At 39.5% G+C, this 20077-nt stretch overlaps 1 protein-coding gene across 1 annotated transcript in view; it reads right to left on the bottom strand.

Moving 5' to 3' along the window:
- The window catches only part of LOC139456204 (protein phosphatase 1F-like), a 67895-nt gene that overhangs the window by 17476 nt on the left and 30342 nt on the right, over nt 1-20077 (bottom strand). Inside the window, exon 2 of the mRNA XM_071237758.1 lies at nt 844-1052. Within this exon, the coding sequence (XP_071093859.1) occupies nt 844-1052 (209 nt within the window). The remainder of the gene's footprint in view (nt 1-843; nt 1053-20077) is intronic.

Genomic DNA, 20077 nt, shown 5'->3' with positions numbered 1-20077 from the left:
CATGGGTTGGTGAAGACCACTTCTACTACGGATCTTCACGGTGGACAGCCCTTAGTATTATGACATACCGTATTTGACGTAATAAGCGCCCAGGGCGCTCTCAAAATTAGAAATAGGGGGCTCTTATTAGAATATTACTTTGGTGGAAAAAACAGAGTTGAAGATAACTTTCGTGGTTTATGCTAACAGTCTGAACTGTTGATATAAGACAGATACATTTTTCCAGAATTTAATTGCCCATAATTAAGGGTGTATATAACACACGAGTGCGTATTATACATGAATGAATAAGTCTTGTGTACATTGATCGATCGGAAGGGGTGCTAATTGGGATTGGTCACTAGCCAATATATCAGCATATATCGCCGTGTGCATTTATTAGAGCGGGGCGCTTATTACGTCGAATACGGTATGTGGATACAAAACTTCCCCTCGAATACGAAACTGCCCTCTCTGCTTTAGGAATGACTTTACAGTGGCCATCTTGGTTTGCTTTCGGGTGGCAGTTGAGTGACAACATGTGTAAGTGCAGGAGATGTATTGTATTGACTGCATGTCAACTAATACAAGGGCATCCATATTTTTGGTAAAATACAAATTGTATTTCTAATATATGCTGGTTATAATGTGAATGTGGGGTGGGGTGAAATGGGGCCTAACTTCGCATTCAAGACAGCAGGGTAACAATAAGTACCACCGTCTTTGTATGATGCGGCAAGGTCTTGAACCACTGACCTTCACCTCTCCTGGCAGATGCTGTATCTATTCGACCACTGAGGCGGTCTCATAATACAAAGATACATTATAATCTCAAGAATTAAAACTGATCAGAAGGCAACTTACGAGGTATAAGCGTCTCGGAGTTTTGCGATGTTCCGCTGCCATTATTTTCAGTGATGTTGACCTCCTCCTCGTCATCATCATCTTCGTCGTCATCATCATCGTCGTCATCGTCATCATCTATTTCTATGTAGAAGGGTCGTACATCGAGTTTCGTTATGCGAAGGTACGTGGCTCTCGCAATATGGGATGACAGAACACTGGGACACTCGCTGAAAATATGTAAAAATATAATATTACACATAAACCTAAAAGTGTCTTGGCAAGCTCATGTCAAAGACTCTGATAACAACAGATAGACCGTTGCCTACGTTGGGGTTTTCAGATCACTCCAGTTTCCAGGAAACTGACTGATCAAAAATGCCCAAAATACGTATTTTCAAATATAGTAATGACATTTATTTGTTTGTATGATTGTTTGTGGTTTAACGTCACACTCTACAATATTCCAGCTATATGACGGCAGTCTGTAAATGATTGAATATGGACCTGACAATCCAGTGATTGACCTCATGACCATCGATCCATGTTAGCGAGCCTGATAACCCTATCCCGTTAGTCGCCTCTTACGACAAGCAAAGTCGCCTCTTACGACAAGCATAGTCGCCTCTTACGACAAGCATAGTCGCCTCTTACGACAAGCAAAGTCGCCTCTTACGACAAGCATAGTCGCCTCTTACGACAAGCATAGTCGCCTCTTACGACAAGCATAGTCGCCTCTTACGACAAGCCTAGTCCCTTTTATGGTAAGCATGGGTTGCTAAGTCGTAATGATATATACTACTCAAAAGAAGTTAAGGATCACCCGATTCTTTCATATTGGTAAAGTTAATCTGTCATGGCATGAGAGATTAACTATTGTAATATGAAAGAATCAGGTGATCCTTAACTTCTTTTGAGTAGTATATAAATGACAAATCATGAAAACATTGTATACTACTTAAAAAGAAGTTAAGGATCACACGATTCTTTCATATTACTATGGTTAATCTGTCATGGGTGGTCTTTAACTTTTTTCGAGTAGTTTATTTCTAGTGTGCTGTAGCCAGTCATGTTAAATATGCAGAGTATAGATCAGATAAACCAGTGGTCGAAGCCATGAGCAACAATTCGTGTGATCTGGGTGCAGTCACACCCAGGGAAAACGTCAGCATCATTCACTAACTTATAAGACCCATGAAGAGCCGGGTTAGAATAGGTCTTCAGGAACAAATGCTTATGCTCGTCGTAAGATTCGACTACAGGAATGGGTGGTCAGGATGACTGACTTGGTTGATGCATGTCATCGTATCCCAACTGCGTACATCGATGATCATACGAATCACTGGATTGTCTGGTCCAGACTAGATTGCTTACAAACCGCTGTCACTATTACCGGAATAGTGCTGAGAGCGGCGTTAAACCAACTTTTAATGAAAACATGAGTGAGTGAGTGAGTGAGTTTGGTTTTACGCCACTTTTAGCAATATTCCAGCAATATCACGTCAGGGGACACCAGAAATGGGCTTCACACATTGTACCCATGTCAGGATTCGAACCCGGGTCTTTGGCGTGACGAGCGAACGCTTTAACCACTAGTCTTGGAATTGTATACTAGTGGAAACTGTACTTGATTTTTGTTACTTGTGACTGAACAATGATGCAATTTATGTCACCAGATTATATAGGTATATCCTTGCTTATCCAATGAGCATTGTCAACTGAAATAAAATACTAATTACATTAATATAATATTTTATGCATTTCGGTTCATTGTCGACTTTAGGAGGAATTATTTTCCAGTACAATTATTAACAGATGTGTTTTCCAAGATCAGCTGTTATTTATTTTTGTGTCTACAGATGTGTAGCAATAGAATTTAGTCACCATAACATATATTTAAAGGTAGTCATTTGGCTACCTTAGAATTTTAGACAGTAGACAAACTCAAATTTAGGTCACATTGGCTACCGTTTTAGTCCCAACTTTGAGGCCTGATGGCCAAAAATTTGTTTCAAAACCCCTAGGGCATCTAACCAATTTCATTCAAAAACAAGAAAATTAAATTGTTTTAAATCTAACATCTTTCACAATGATCATTTCCGTCTTCAAACTAATGGTTGCAAATAAAATCTTCCAGCTGCCAAAGAAACATTTCAACATTTCAAACTCGGTTTATATTCAGCGTAGCAATTCATTGTCGATCCCACGCAAAAAACACAATTTGTATTCAAAACCTGAAATTCAAACACTCTTAACATCTGTTGACTTTCCATTCTAAATCTTAAACTAAACATACCTTATCGTTTACTAAGTCCTTGCATTTTAAACGTGGCGGCATTATCACGTGTTGAACAATTGTAAAACAAATATTCCACAGTGGTTCATATCAAGTGTAGACCAGACGTAACCAAACCTTTAAGTGACCCGCGCGGAAAGAGACTTAAAACTGCTTGCCTGACAACCAATCAGAGTGCAATGGCTGTTGGAGGCTCAGTCGTCTTTGAACAATACTGTCATGACTTGGGGTACCTCTTCAATCTTAAGTATGTGTGTACATTTCTGGGATACGGGTGGATATATTGTTTTTATACTGTTTTAATAATTCTTGATTAACTACTGGTATAACAAAGAAAAAACGTTACATAGTTTTCTTTAACTATAGGCCACACTGTTTAACTACTAGGTTCAAATTCAAACAGTCACCTTTTAGCCACTCATTTGACACTCCCACAAATCTGTTTTAATCTGAAACTGGGAACAATTGTGCCTAGGTACCTCTATCACAAAATTCACAGTAACACTAAATTTTGACAATGTGAGTTCTTTCCTGGTGGTTCCAGCAAAAACCTCATTTGAAGCAAAAGGACAGCATCATCTTAAAAATCCTCCAAAAAATCAGAAAGACATTGTCATCATCTACAAATTGCGAAAAAATATTATTTTTCACATATTCAATTTACTTCTATAATACCTTAATGTTTAAAACTCGATGTAACAAAATCCTTTTGAAATAAGAAACTTTAAAATTATTTAATAAAAAATGTCCTCAATGTCAACAAATGGATAAAAATCCATACCACACACCAACTCAGTAATTAATATTCAAGTACACATACCGTATTCGACGTTATAAGCACCCTGATATTATTATAACCGCCCAGGGTGATATTTGCTAATATATTGGATTGTGAACAATCCCAATTAGCACCCTTTCCGATTGATCAACGTACACAATACTTATTTATTCGTGTATAATACGCACTCATGTGTTATATGTACCCTTAATCATGGGCAGTTAAATTCTGGAAAAATATATCTCTCGTATATAAACATTTCAGGCTGTCATAAACCACGAAATTTATCTTTCAACTCTGTTTTTTTTTGACAAAATAATATTCTAATAAGAGCCACCTATTTCTCATTTTGAGAGCGCCCTGGGCGCTTATCACGTTGAATATGGTATACATATATATATATATATGAAATGACACAACAGTCACCAGTGTTATCCAGGTCCTTGTGTTAACACAATACACTAATGGTGGGCGTAAACATAACAACAGCTCCTTCAAACTCAAACATGGGCCTCTTCCGTGAATGAAACGGCCAACACAGAAAATATTGCAGCCCAAACAACAAATGGCCTCAACAAACAAAAATTCCAGAAAAATGATTCGCAAAATTTGGACACAAGAGGTTGACAGAGGTCAAAGGAGGAAGACATTTGCAGTCCGCGTTAAACTCCGCCTACGTATCGGTTGTGAGCTGGTACTGGCTGCCAGGAAATGAATTCAACCCTTCCCAATGTATTTGTCCTTTATTTGCTCGTGTAATCCCTTCTGAGTGCTGTTGTTGGACATAGTGGCCAAGACTGGCTTCTGGTGGCTATCGAACTGGTGGCCTGCTAAACCTACAACAGCCTTGTTCTGACACGTCCTTGTGCAATACACCCGGTGAGGGTTGACCATGACATTTGATTTGTTTGTTTGTTGCATAAAGCCACACTCTGCGACATTCCAGCTCTTTGACAGTGGTCTGTAAATAAGGTAGTCTGGACCAGACAATCCAGTTATTGACATCATGAGCATCGATCTATGCAATGACATGCTTCAACCAAGTCAGCGAGCCTGACTACCCGATCCTGTTGGTCGCCTCTTATGACAAGCATAGTTGGTGTCTGAGTTTGAATCCTCATTCTCACTGTCATACCTGGACATAAGCTTCTGGTCCCTTGTTACATATCAAGAATCAAAATCAATTATGCATTTTCCAAAGTGTTTCAGTATTCACTGCGTGACACCCCTTTAAGAGAAATTGAGACTGTATGTCTTAAATCTCTGCAACCCCCAAAAAATCATCTCTCCAAAAAGAAAAGGACTTCCACTCCCTGTCTCCAGCTCACATCCCCCCCATCCCCAGTGTTACCTAATGGAAGTGGTCGGACCTTTGAGGAGTGTGTACACAAGATAAACGAGGTTAAGACCCTGTATGTGTGCATAACCGTGTGGACAGCTGACTACATCGGGAGTGGGGGCCATTATAAGTCACTTGGTATTTGAAATCTATAAGCAAAGAAAATGACAAAGGATAGGATATTAACACAGTCGGAGAGCAATTATTTTCTGCTCTGTTCATTTTGAATCCATGTAGATAGTCTTGTTTTCAAATTGACATGAACTAGCCATGAATTGATATTTACAGGTGTATTTTGGAATGTCTGAAATGTGTGGGTGTGAAGGTGTGCTCGCCAACACATTAGAACGTACCCTTAAATTTCACATTAGACAAATTGAAGACACATTACCTACACCAGAGAGAGAGAGAGAGAGAGAGAGAGAGAGAGAGAGAGAGAGAGAGAGAGAGAGAGAGAGAGAGAGAGAGAGAGAGAGAGAGAGAGAGAGAGAGAGAGAGAGAATCAATCCACACAATTGGGATCGATGATGACCTGCATCAACCAAGTCAGCGAGCCTGACCACCCTATCCCCTTAGCTACCTCTTACGACAAGCATAGTCGCCTTTTAAGGCAAGCATGGGTTGCTGAAGACCTATTCTACCCCGGATCTCTGGGTCAGGAGAGAATAAGAAATCAAGAGAGACAAGTAAGCTACGTCGGTACACATTTCTACAAGCTGTTGTCCTCGGAGCATTTATAAATCTCAGCATGCATCACAACAACAGAGTAGTACATGGTGATCTCCAGGACAAACTATTAAGGCAGTCTGGTATATAATAACTATTTCTCAGGTACATCAAATAGATCCTTGTCGGTCATCCTTGATTGTTGATCAACATAAACAGAAATCAAGTCTATTTCGGAGCCATCCATCACAAATATGATCACCTGTGTAGACATTCATCATGAGACATATAATGACATCAACAGTGACATTTCTACATCTATTTCAATCATTATGTTGCCATGGAAACGAGACAAAACACTAGAACAGATGACAATAGCTGAAGAGCAGATCTGTCCAGAAGTGAAAAGCAGTGTTTGAAATGACCGTCCGAACATCCGGGAAAGGTCAACTTTGTTTGTAAGAATTTTCCATTTCATCGCTATGAATATTCTTCTGTCTTTAGTAATGTATGTCTATGAAAAGATCAGTTCAATCTACATTCTGACTTAGAGATCACACAGTTAAATTGTTTGACAGGCATTATTTAGAAGTTGACGGATGACCAGGCAGACACAATTTTATGGATAACAACTTAACAACAATTGTCAACACCTAACCTATGTTATCACACTCATATATGCAATTGTTGTTACTGATAATCCTCTACTGCTAATCTACTGTTAATCCTCCACCTACTATATATATTCTGTACTACGTCCCTCATTCAGTCTTGCTTGACAACGGTATAAGGATCTTTATCGAAACATCGCTTTTTACAGTATTAAAGAAGTTGTTATCCATAAAACTGTGTTTACCTGATCATACAGTTGTTTTCTTGACTCATTTTCATATCTCCCCAAAACTGAGCAGTGAACTTAGCAGTGGTGTACAGGGTTAGAAACTAACAGTTTTTGTCCACTAGTCCTTATAATGATAACATGTAGCAAAACCCTTAAAATGGGCCAATTTCTACTAGTCCTTAGGATACCTTTACTATTGGGCAGTTTGGTAAGGACTATAGGACTAGTGCCAATTTCTAACGCTGGTGCAGCTTAGTACCACGTAGCACAAAAAAACAAGTGCTTACACTTTAAAATCTTTTCCAAAATAAATTAAAACAAATAATTATAAAAAAAGTACTTTAGTGTGTTCTTTGTTAATTTACAGGTTGACCCGCCTACCAGTGTCAAAATTGTCGTTGATGAGTCGGTTCGATGTTGTTGTTTACTTGTTACATTTCCCTTACCCTTTCTGATCTGATCTTCATTGGTCCATTCATATAGTTTTCACAGCTATTTTGCCCTTTACGCCAAATGTAATCTGTTTCGGTGGACAATCTAGCATGGTTATACTCGATAACATGAGGATATCTGGGTTTGATCACAATAATCAAACTGTTTTATACTTAAAATGTGTTATTAAAGTGAGTGAGTGAGTGAGTATGGTTTTACGCCGCTTTTAGCAATATTCCAGCAATATCACGGCGGGGAACACCAGAAATGGGCTTCACACATTGTACCCATGTCGGGAATCGAACATGTGTTATTAGATGGTCACAGGTAAGGATATTTAGTGATATCTGTTTTAGATATGTTGCACTGGCCTGCTTGTGTTTGTGTTTGTTAAGTATTATGAGTGTTTAAGAAAAACAAGTACTGTAATATAAACCGATTGTTTACGTTTGAATTTGTCCATAGAGCTATGCCCTTACTGAGCACCCGTTTATCTGACTGTCTACAATTACACTTTGATCCCCTACACCTTTAAGACAAATGTGACCTTGTGTGAGGTCAGAGTTCAATGCATTATACAACCCTACAACTGAGTTACAAGGATCAACATCCTCTTCCTTGTCTTGGGGAGTTGAGGGACTGTCTCAAAACCATGTTGGCTTTTATATTTGTACAAACCAGTACACTTCGTGTTACACATACAACCATGTCTATAGCCCATGAAATATTATTTACATCGGGTGGGGGAAATGAGGTAAAATGTTGCATTTCTGATTATTGCACTTATATAGGGACATGAGTGAGTTGAGTTTAATGCCACTTTGAACAGTATTCCAGTCATATCACAGCGTGTCAGCTTGATGTGGGAGAAAAGCCCAAAGTGCATCTTCCTGAGGCAAGGGATTGACTATAAAAGTCCAGTTTCCACCCTTGCCGAACTAGGCTGGTATTATGGAGTTATATTTTGGCTGGACTAATGAGTCTATGGATAGTCCAAACAAAATCGCGTAACGAAATCGACATTCGGTTTGCAAACTGCTGTGCAGATTTCGGTCAGTTGCAGGATTTGCAAAGCATAACTGTGTACTGCCAACTCAGCGTCCACAGATATTTTCCTAATCATTTCATCTTTTCAATCAAACTATATAATAACTCATAATAGCGCTTCGATCGAGCCTGGAAAGACCAGCCTAGTTTGGCAAGGGTGGAAACTGGACTTTTATAGTCAGATAACGCCCTTGCCTCAGGAAGATGCCCGATGTGATGCAGGTCTTTATAATTTACCACTTTGGTGATACAATAAGCATGGGTTACATGATGGCGCTGACAAACCTAGAAACATAACCAGGGCAAACCAGGATTTAAACCTACAATCACAGGTTTTTATGAGAAAATAAAGGAGGAATATTGCTAAAAACAGTGTTAAAAAAAATCATTCACTTAATAAAAGAGAAAACAATGTTTTGATATGACCCCTCCTTGATTTTTTCGAATAAAAAAACCCAAAACAACATGTTTGTCAGCTTCATTAATTACACATTACCCACAAGACATAAACTTCCTCAAAGGTGGAAGCAAAGTGTTTCTTGTTGAATAAGTTATTGTTACAGCTGTTTCTAGCTGTTTTTCAACAGCTTTCTAGCAGCAAGCACTTGTCAGAACAAATGCTGACTCTCTCAAGTACAATCCAACATGTTTCATGCCTTTGTTAGAATCTATATGTTACCTAGCTACCAGACTATGATGTTGCCAGGTCAACAAACTTCATTAACCATAAAAAAAATAATGTTGCAATATTATACTGGTTTTGTTCATTTGGTAGAAAGGAAAATGTTAGGCGTTATCAATAGTCAGCCTTCCATCTTCCCCAGGGAAATTATCCTAATATGCCTTGCAGGAAAAGTAACATTTTAGAAGTCAACAATTTCCAAAGGAGAAAAATTTCAAATTGCATAAAATTGAATTCGAGTGACATATCATTTTAACCTAGCCAAAATCATCAAGGATGATATTTTGTGGGTCAGTTTACAAATTGGGGTCAGTATTGGCTCGTTGAAAATAATCATAGTTTAGACAGGAGGTGGTTCCAACAAGTATATGATAAATCATGGTCGCTAAAGTTTAATTTGGTCCAAAACTGTCCCTATAGAAATAGATGATAAATTAATTATTTTAATATTTTAATCACTGTTGAGAATGTTTTAATAATTGGGATTTCCTTGGGTAGTTGTTTTTTTACCTTACAAGTCATACATCATTTCTTTAAATAGTTACTTGTACTTCTACATTTTGTACCATCTACATCGACTTCATGTACAACACCATCAACGTCAACCTCATCATTTACCAACAGCATCAACATCATTCACGACCTTAACTACAGCATCGCTATTGACATCAACACCATCAGCACTACATAAACTCCATTGACAACATCCATCAACACAATCAACCTCTGACTTACAACCCCATCGACATAATTCACAACTCCATCTGCAGCATCCACATCTACATCAACACTACATAAACTCAATCAACATCATCCATCAATCCCATTGACATCATTCACAACCCAACCTGCAGCATTCCCATCGACATCAACACCATCAACACTACATCAACATCATCTACCAACTCCATCGACATCATTCACAACCCCATCTGCAGTATTCCCATCGACATCAACACCATCAACACTACATCAAATCCATCGACATCATTCACAACCCCATCTGCAGTATTCCCATCGACATCAACAACATCAACACTACATCAACTCCATCGACATCATTCACAACCCCACCTACCTGCAGCATTCCCATCTACATCAACACCATCAACACTACATCAACTCCATCGACATCATTCACAACCCCATCTGCAGCATCCCCATCGACATCAACACCATCAACACTACATCAACTCCATCGACATCATTCACAACCCCATCTGCAACATCCCCATCGACATCAACACTATGAACACTACAACATCAACCACATCAAACATATAATAGCTATTTATGTCCGAGTAATCACTCATCAGACATCAAATTACATCCCTCATCAGAACAAGGCCCCCTGTCGATTTAGGTGGCCCGGTTCAGTCAGACGGACCAGCGTATCGCTACAACCAGATACCCCAGGCACCATAACACCAGGCACACCTGCCACCCTGTAATCCCTGCACACCATGCCGCCATGTTGATATCTACAGAGTACCTAGCATGTATCTCTCTACTGGCCACGTTTTGGATGGTGCTCAAAACAGCTGATGATTCAACTGATAGTCATGGGCCATGAAGATGGAACAGAAGATGGAAGAGAAGATGGGCTCCAATCTGTTGGCATCCCAGGTGTTTCCCCGACACACATTCTCATAGTGGGGAGGATACGAGTTCAAAATTAAAATATTAATAAAGTTTGTATTTTCTTAAATTCAGAGTGAGTGAGTGAGTGAGTGAGTGAGTGAGTATGGTTTTAAGCTGCTTTTAGCAATATTCCAGCAATATCACGGCGGGAGACACCATAAATGGGTTTCACACATTGTACCCATGTCAGGAATCGAACCCAGGTCTTCGGCGTCATGAGCGAAGGCCTTAACCGCTAAGCTACCTGACCGCCCCTGAGGAGGATACAAAATGGCAGATGTCGGTATTCATCAGCAGTGTCAGAAAATAAGTGATGGTTTTATGCCGCCTACAGCAATAGTTCAGCAATATCACGGTGGGGCACAGCAGAAATGGGCTTTACACATTGTGACCCATTTTGGGAATCGAACCCAGCCTTTGGAGTGACAAGCGAACACTTTAACCACTAGACTACCCCACCTTCCCTCAGAAATTAATGGGGTCCAGGAGATTTCTTGTTCCAGGATTGAATCTAGGGACCCCTTAAATGTTAAAATTCAGGGAAGACTGTGTCAAACCCTTTACCATCTGCTATCCCAAACTCGTCTAATGGCAACATTTTAAAAATCTTTAGTGGTAATATGGGCTATTATGAGCTTAGCGTACAAGACAGATGGGCTTCAGAAGAGTCCAAGGCTAACGAGTATTAGGCCCCTTTCCTAACTCTTTCTTAATTTAAAGTTCATGAATGAGTTAGTTGGGTTTAACGCCCCTTTTAACAGTATTCCAGTTATACCACGGCGTGTCAGCATGATGTGGGAGGAAAGCCTGAAGTGATGCAGGTCTCAGACGTTTACCACTTTGGTGAAACCCATGAGAAAGGGTATGGTTCTGACAAACCTAGAAACATAACTGGGGTGAACTACGATTGAACCACACAGTCTTTAAGGTGTCAGGCATGATCAAGGGACACAACTCTTCTCAGCTAATTCCGGTTTCTAAGACGACTGGGCCACCTGTGCCACAGTTGCCTGTAATGGTATGCTTGGGTTGCTGAAGACCTTTTCTAACTCCGTTCTTCACGGGTCTATAAGTACTTCCAAACACCCGATATTCAACCTTCAAAATCTCCAAAGATCCATACATTTTATTCAGTGTCTTTTGACAATAATAAGTCAACATGTCAAAACAAACCACTACCTTCACAAGGAAAGGGCAGAATAGATCCTTTCTAGCATAACGGAAGCAGGACACAGGACAACAAAGGCACTGCATTACAGTCTTGTCAATCATTCAGTGAAAATATTGATTCTTATCTACCGTCTCATTCAAGCGTAACCTATGTCAGAAATAAATCTTTAGAATCAGGGCAGAGGTGAAACAAAGGCATATCTTCCAAGTCAAACAAACACGCTTTGTATTAAGCTGAAATAGAGCTGTACATGCAGAGATATATTTTTATCCCTAACTTAAACAACTGAAATCTATTCTGGATTGTACTAGCAATCTAAAATATGAGAGTTCCTGGTTTGTGAAATAATGGGTAATACAAGTTTGCGATATTTTCAAACAAAATATACCATTACAGGTCAAACAGGTCACAACATACAAGTCATGTCCCACAGGTCACAAGGTACAAGTCACATCCAATATGTTATGACATGACAGACATGTCAAACAGGTCACGAGACCCGTGAAGATTTGAAGTAGTACAGGTCTTCAGCAACCCATGCTTGCCGTAAAAGGTGACTATGCTTGTCGTGAGAGGCGACCAATGGGATCGGGAGGGCAGGCTTGCTGACTCGGTTGATGCATATCCCAATTGTGTATCCCAAATGCTCATGATTTCGATCACTGGAATGTCTGATTATTTACAGTTGCCGTCATAGAGCTGGAATATTTCTAACTGCCGCGTTAAACAACAAACAAACAAATACACAGATGTGCAAGTCATGTCAAACAGGTCACGACATGCAAGTCATGTCAAACTGGGTGTCGTTGCACAAAACAACCTTAGCGCTACGACTATCATACGTCTATGTTAAGGTATGGGAGTTACGATCACGTTAAAGTTAAGATCGCTTTGAACAACGGCACCCAGGTCACGATGTGCAAGTCACATCAAACAGGTCACGATGTGCAAGTCACGACAAACAGGTCACGATGTACAAGTCGCATTAAACAGGTCACGATGTGCAAGTCACGTCAAACAGGTCACGATGTGCAAGTCACGTCAAACAGGTCAAGATTTGCAAGTCACATTAAACAGGTCACGATGTGCAAGTGAAATTAAACACGTCACGATGTGCAAGTCACGGCAAACAGGTCACGATGTGCAAGTCACATCAAACAGGTCACGATGTGCAAGTCACGACAAACAGGTCACGATGTGCAAGTGAAATTAAACACGTCACGATGTGCAAGTCACGGCAAACAGGTCACGATGTGCAAGTCACGGCAAACAGGTCACGATGTGCAAGTCACATTAAACAGGTCACGATGTGCAAGTGAAATTAAACACGTCACGATGTGCAAGTCACGGCAAACAGGTCACGATGTGCAAGTCACGGCAAACAGGTCACGATGTGCAAGTCACGTCAAACACGCCATGATGTGCAAGTCACATCAAACAAGGAAGTCACGATACACCAGGGACACCATACACATCCTATCCAAACTTCATATCACAACACGAATTTACAAACTTTACAACATGTCCTTAAAGACACTTAAAAAAATAAACAAACATATTCAGAAAGCAGTTCCAGCTATGTTCCGTACACTACACTTCACCCAAATCTTATACTAATCTTGCCAATAAAAGATTAACTTAGTTTTACAGCCTTCACTTTCCTCTTGAACATACAACAGACTCAGCAGAGCGAGATAATCACATTCAAACCCATTGTAATTTAAGCCCACACTTGAGCTAACTCCACACAAATCTCGAAGTCTTTTGACTATGGACGGAGAGGTTAGGCCACTCTACGCAACGGTATGTACGATTACCATAGGTGTGAACTAGATGTGGGAGTAACCTGTTCCGTAACGACTGTATAACTACACAGCCATAAGCTGCTCAATTATACACCTCCCTCAGGTTTATTATACACCTCCCTGGTTAATGCTCAGCCCAATTTTCCAGTGAATGAGCACCATAAATATATATAACATTCAAGTGATACAGAAATGAACAGGGTGTGCTATCAGTAATAAATGGCCACCCCTCACAGGCATACTGCTCAGCAATCTATTTAATGTTCAGTACAAACTGGAGGTCAAGTAGTATTCTTAACACCTAAACTCAAACCCTTTATAATCTAAATATATATACGATACTACTCAAACTAACATGACAAGACCACTATGCTTGTCGTTAAAGGCGACTAACGGGATCGGGTGGTCAGGCTCACTGACTTGGTTGATGCATGTCATCGTATCCCAATTGCGTGGATCAATGCTCATGATATCAATCACTGGATTGTCTGGACCAAACTTGATTATTTACAGACCACCGTCATATAACTGGATATTGCTGAGTGCAGTGTCAAACAAACAAACAAACAAACAAACAAACAAACAAACAAACATTAGCAAGAAAGCAACACATGACTGATTAACTACAGCCATATGAAAACATTGGGCGTTCTTTAACTTTTGATGAGGAGCATATTTAAATAATTATGTAATAGAAGGAAATTAAGAAATGGGTAATAAAATGTTTTCAACTGAACCACATGTCAAACTTCACATTTACCCATATAAACTTAGATAAAACCAGATTTCAGGTCGGCATGGGTTAATGACACAATTCGCACTACTCGTACACAGCTTATCACAGCTTATTTGCAAGGATCTTGATATGGGAGCAGGTCTTGTGTTTGGTATGAAATATCACCCTGTCTGCCATGTTATTAGCTCAGCCAACAATCTTTACACCTTGTCCAAGGTCAATGAAGTGGTTGTAATTTCCTTGCAGTGACCCTTTTGTTATTTCGAACCCAGATAAAGGAATAATATATTCTAAGGCCAAGATCTAGTTCCAGGTGTTCCATACCAGAGGAATAATATCCATTCCTTTATACTGTGGATGTTGAGTGGAAAATTGGTTTAAAATGATTGATTGATTACTATGAATGATCTGCCAGTATTTGCTTGTTAAAGAATGGTTTGGGGACTTCTTTGCTTACGATAAGCTGTTTCAGTATAGGAGCATGTATTAGGGACGTATCAGAGATTCAACCTGTTGGTTGTTTAACACTGCACTCAGCAATATTCCAGCTTTATGATGGCAGTCTGTAAATAATCGAGTCTGGATCAGACAATCCAGTGATTGACATTGTGAACCGATCCACGTCAGCAGGGTGATTGACATTGTGAACCGATCCACGTCAGCAGGGTATGAAGACATGCATCAACCATTAGTCATCTAGCCTGCCCCCCCCCCCCCCCGCATTACAGCTGCTGGAACAAATTCTAGTGTGAGTGAGTTGGGTTTAAGGCCGCTTTTAACAGTATTCCAGTTATATCGCGGCGTGTCAGCTTAATGTGGGAAGAAAGCCTGAAGTGATGCAGGTCTCAAACGTTTACCACTTCGGTGAAACCCACGAGCACGGGTATGGTGCAGACAAACCTTGAAACATAATCGGGGCGAACTGGGATTCGAACCCACAATCATAGGTTTCTGGCTTGTCCAAGGGACGCAACTCTGCACAGCGAATTGCTGCGCCTTAGACGACTTGGCCAACCATGCCCCTCAACAAGGTGAAATAACCAGACATCTATTATCTGTAACCTCCAGTTTCATGCATCATCAAAAGCCATGACTTCCGAATGTACTATCACATGAATGACATACAAGCGTTCTATGCTTAGTGAAAGAAGATACAAACAGTTTACAGATTTATAGGAGAAATACATTAAATATACAAGATCTAATGGCATTTGATAAAAATACTCATTTTACATGTTATCCAAAGGTGAATATGTGAGATATACAAGTATGCTAAGGAAACATACCAGTGTGCTATGGTAATCCAAGGAAATATACCAGTGTTCTATAGTAGGTCAAGGAAATATACAAGTGTTCTGTGGAAAGTCAAGGAAATATACAAGTGTTCTGTGGAAAGTCAAGGAAATATACAAGTGTTCTATAGTAGGTCAAGGAAATATACAAGTGTTCTGTGGAAAGTCAAGGAAATATACAAGTGTTCTATAGTAGGTCAAGGAAATATACAAGAGTTCTGTGGAAAGTCAAGGAAATATACAAGTGTTCTATAGTAGGTCAAGGAAATATACAAGTGTTCTATAGTAGGTCAAGGAAATATACAAGTGTTCTGTGGAAAGCCAAGGAAATATACAAGTGTTCTGTGGAAAGCCAAGGAAATATACAAGTGTTCTATAGTAGGTCAAGGAAATATACAAGAGTTCTGTGGAAAGTCAAGGAAATATACAAGTGTTCTATAGTAGGTCAAGGAAATATACAAGTGTTCTGTGGAAAGCCAAGGAAATATACAAGTGTTCTGTGGAAAGCCAAGGAAATATACAAGTTTTCTGTGGAAAGTCAAGGAAATATACAAATGCTCTATGGTAAGTTAAGGAAATATACAAGTTTTCTGTGGAAAGTCAAGGAAATATACAAATGCTCTATGGTAAGTTAAGGAAATATACAAGTTTTCTGTGGAAAGTCAAGGAAATATACAAATGCTCTATGGTAAGTTAAGGAAATACACACAAGTTGAATGGTAAGTCAAAGAAATAAACAAGCAATTAACAACTTAAAAGTAGGAGCATGCACGAAATATACACGCATTTCACCGAGCCGTACCGGAAAGATACGAGCATGCCAAGGCTAAGTACATGCTGTCAGCATGCTGGGGCAATCGGTGTTGTACAAGTCAGCCCCAATTACTTGATTGACAGTTAACGAAGTCATCAAGACAAATTGATGAGGTAATCAATTTCTGACATGCCTGTGCTTGACAGGAACTATTGAAGTATTATCAGTCTTCATTAGAGCTTGAAGCCAACAACAGGTTCTCAAGTGAATTTGTTACTCTAAAAAGCACCTTGGAAAATCATTATATACACTTGAACTTGGATACCGTCGCGATATATTTATTTATTTTCTTCATTCCCTTACTGTACAAGAGCCATAAGATCCAGACTTGGAATTTAGCTGCTGAGCTTAAAGCCAATGATTGTTAAATTTCTTTTAGTTCTAATAAAATTTAGTTCACCAATTTTAGAAGCTTTTGACTTTTATTTCAGTAATATCACGGCATGCCAGTTCAATGTGGGAGGAAATCATGAAGTGATGCCCAGATCTCAGACATATATACCACTTTGGTGAAACCCATGAGTACGGGTATGCAAAATGGTTATCATAACAGATCAAAATTGTAATAGGACCAACATGGGATTTGAACCCAGACTACATGCAACTGCAGGGACTTGAAGAAGTGGACAACCCATACTCCCCTAACCATAATTTACCTCAGAAATCGATAGTCTGTTCATGGTTGGGTTGTCCCCATCTTTCTCTCTGCCTCCCAATATCCCATCCATGAAGTCAAGACTTAGTCACAGATGATGTACATAATAAAATCACAAAAACATGTAACCTACACAGGTCCACTGCCTGCCCACTCACTCCTTCTATAATGACACAACCCATGGGGCTTCCTGGTTTGTTTGTTTGTTTGTTTGTTGTTAAACGCTCAGCACTCAGCAATTTTCCAGCTTTCGACAGCGGTCTGTAAACAATCAATTTGCGACCAGACAATCCAGTGACTGACATTATGAATATCGATCCACGCAATTGGGAAACGTTGACATGCATCAACCAAGTCAGCGAGCCTGACCAACCGATGCCATTAGTCGCCTCTTACGTCAAGCATCATTATCTAAGTCGCCTTGGTTGCTGAAGACCTCATCTACTCCAGATCTTCATGGGTCAGAGGGACTCCAGGTGAGAATACAGGTAGGCCCCCAGCAACCTATCCCAGGCCGTAACAAGCGATTAAATGGATCGGGTGGTCAGGCTCGCTGGCGTGGTTGATGCATGCCATTGCATCCAACTGCATAGATAGATGCTCATGATCTCAATCACTGGATTGTCTGGTCCAGACTATCGCTGACAGACCACCGTCATGTAGAATGAATTTCGATGGAGTTCGACGTTAAACAACTAAAAAGAAACAACCTCCTAATGCAACTACTCCCTCCCGACTGAATGCTTACGTGATTTCCCATAACAGACATGTCCATAAATCTAATCTAATTGCAGTTTTATGACACATACACACAAAAAATCTTCCCTTATCACAGCGCTTCATGCAGTAATGTAAACACAGATGCAAAAAATGCAGTCACGCATACCAAGTTTTATTTGCTCAATTGCAAAAGCACCAGGAAAATTAGAGTCTTTAGTAATCTACATCTACCAAGTGTCAAATCACGATCAAACATATGTAAAAAGTGATGCTCCCTAGAACAAACACTAAGTCTCAGAAATGAAATTATTTTTCAAAGATTTTAGAGGTTAAATTGTATTTCAAAAATATAATGGAGCTGAATTTATCTCTTCATTTTCAGCCAAAGTGGAGATGACTAATCAAGAGTTTTTTTGAGATTTTTGTTTCCATCTGTATGAGAGACTTGATAACGTTCTCCTCATAAATAAACATGTGTATGTACTATATAAAACATGTTTGTTGCCAAATGCATCGTTTTACTCCACTGCTTGTGTTAACAATAATATTAAGACTGCTGTTAGAGCTATGTTTCAGTCTTATAATGGCAGTGGCTATGATGTGACATGTTGACTCAATTTTGAAATAGACGTCAATGTTGTTTTTGATAGCATAGGTACATACTGTCAATTATCACTGTTCTTAACATGATTCTTGCATATTTTATCTTCTTTTTGCAAACGCCTGGCATCATCATTATATACTAGGGATGCATAAACATGCTCAGGAAATAGCAGGAATCGTAAAATGGTCTCTGCTTTTAGCTGACTTCCAACGATCATGAAAATGTTTTTTGCTTTTTATTTAAGACTAAGACGAAATTTTGTTTATATTAATTTGACAAATTTATTAACAAAACATAAAATGCACTACAAGAATTTGATCAGAATTATACAAGTAATGACATGAGTATATATCCGGTACTTGAAGAATCACGCTTGTCAGTCCGTCAGAACAATCTGCAAATTGATCTGGTCAACGCATCATTGTTAATTAATCACTGTTAATCAATGATGCTATTAACTCTGATTAGTTGGAGTAAACATGAACCCTTCATCAAACAATAATAAAATTAACCTCCAAGTAGAGAACATGACTTATACGACAGACAAACGCGATACCACGTCAACGGACCACTCAAATCAACTCACACCTCCACCAAGACACAAGTCCCTGATAATCAACCATGTTTCTTTTGTTTAATGCCGCACTCAGCAATATTCCAGCTATTGATGGCAGCCGTAAATAGTCGGGTTTGGACAAACCAATTCAGTGATTGATGTCATTAAAGCAACAATCCATACGATGACACTCGTTAACCATGTCACCAAGTCTGACCACCAAGTCTGATTGTGAGTGAGTGAGTGAGTGAGTGAGTGAGTGAGTGAGTGAGTATGGTTTTACACCGCCTTTAGCAATATTCCAGCAGTATCATACCAGAAATGGGCTTCACACATTGTACCCATGTCATCCGATCCATAAGTCGCCTTATACAGGTACATGGTGCTGTGGATATACCGTATTCGCTGTGATATAATACAGTCTTTGAACCCAGAATTACCATGAGGGAACACCCATTATTTAACCTGTGGGAACCAATGACCAGAGTCTGTGTCTTTGTTGATAGTCATGTACCACTGAATTCAGAAACAAATTAATAAATAAAAACACAAATTTTATTGGTTATAACCTTTCATGCACTTCCATTTGAGCTCCTGACAGTGAAATGGCTGCGAGTAATGCAATCTCATTAAAATCGGATCTTAGTTCTGGCTACCGCTAAACAAAGATCTGAAGACATCCCATTACGGGTCAGGTCAGACCTTTCTTTCATCCGACCACTTACCCAGCCACCCACCCACTCACTCACTCAACCACTCACTCACTCACTCACTCATCAAATGTTAAAGTGAAACCCCATTTATCCAAACATTGTAGCTTCATCACCAGATCAACACTCACACACTCACTCAAATGTTACAGTGAAACCCCATTTATCCAGACATCGTAGCTTCATCACCAGATCAACATGTTACGATGAGGTTAAAAAGTGAATGCTATCATTGATCTAAATTAAAGAGTCACGTCAGCGGTTAATTAGTTATCAAGTTATTGTGGACACAAATTGATTGTATAGGCTGGTCATTGAACCATGGAAACATCAAGGCTTATTGACCGACGTCTAAACACAGTCACCATCAGCACAGAATGTGTCCTGATCATTGATAAGCATGTGAAGCGCATATTCATTGAGTGGCCTGCATGGAAAACAAGATAGTGTACTGTGGCAGTATAAAAGGG

Source organism: Haliotis cracherodii, unplaced genomic scaffold (assembly GCF_022045235.1).
Source record: "Haliotis cracherodii isolate W230 unplaced genomic scaffold, xgHalCrac1.p SCAF_11, whole genome shotgun sequence".
NCBI classification, from domain to species: domain Eukaryota; kingdom Metazoa; phylum Mollusca; class Gastropoda; order Lepetellida; family Haliotidae; genus Haliotis; species Haliotis cracherodii.
Note: the sequence above shows the minus strand (reverse complement) of the source record. Positions and strands in the feature narration are given on the sequence as shown.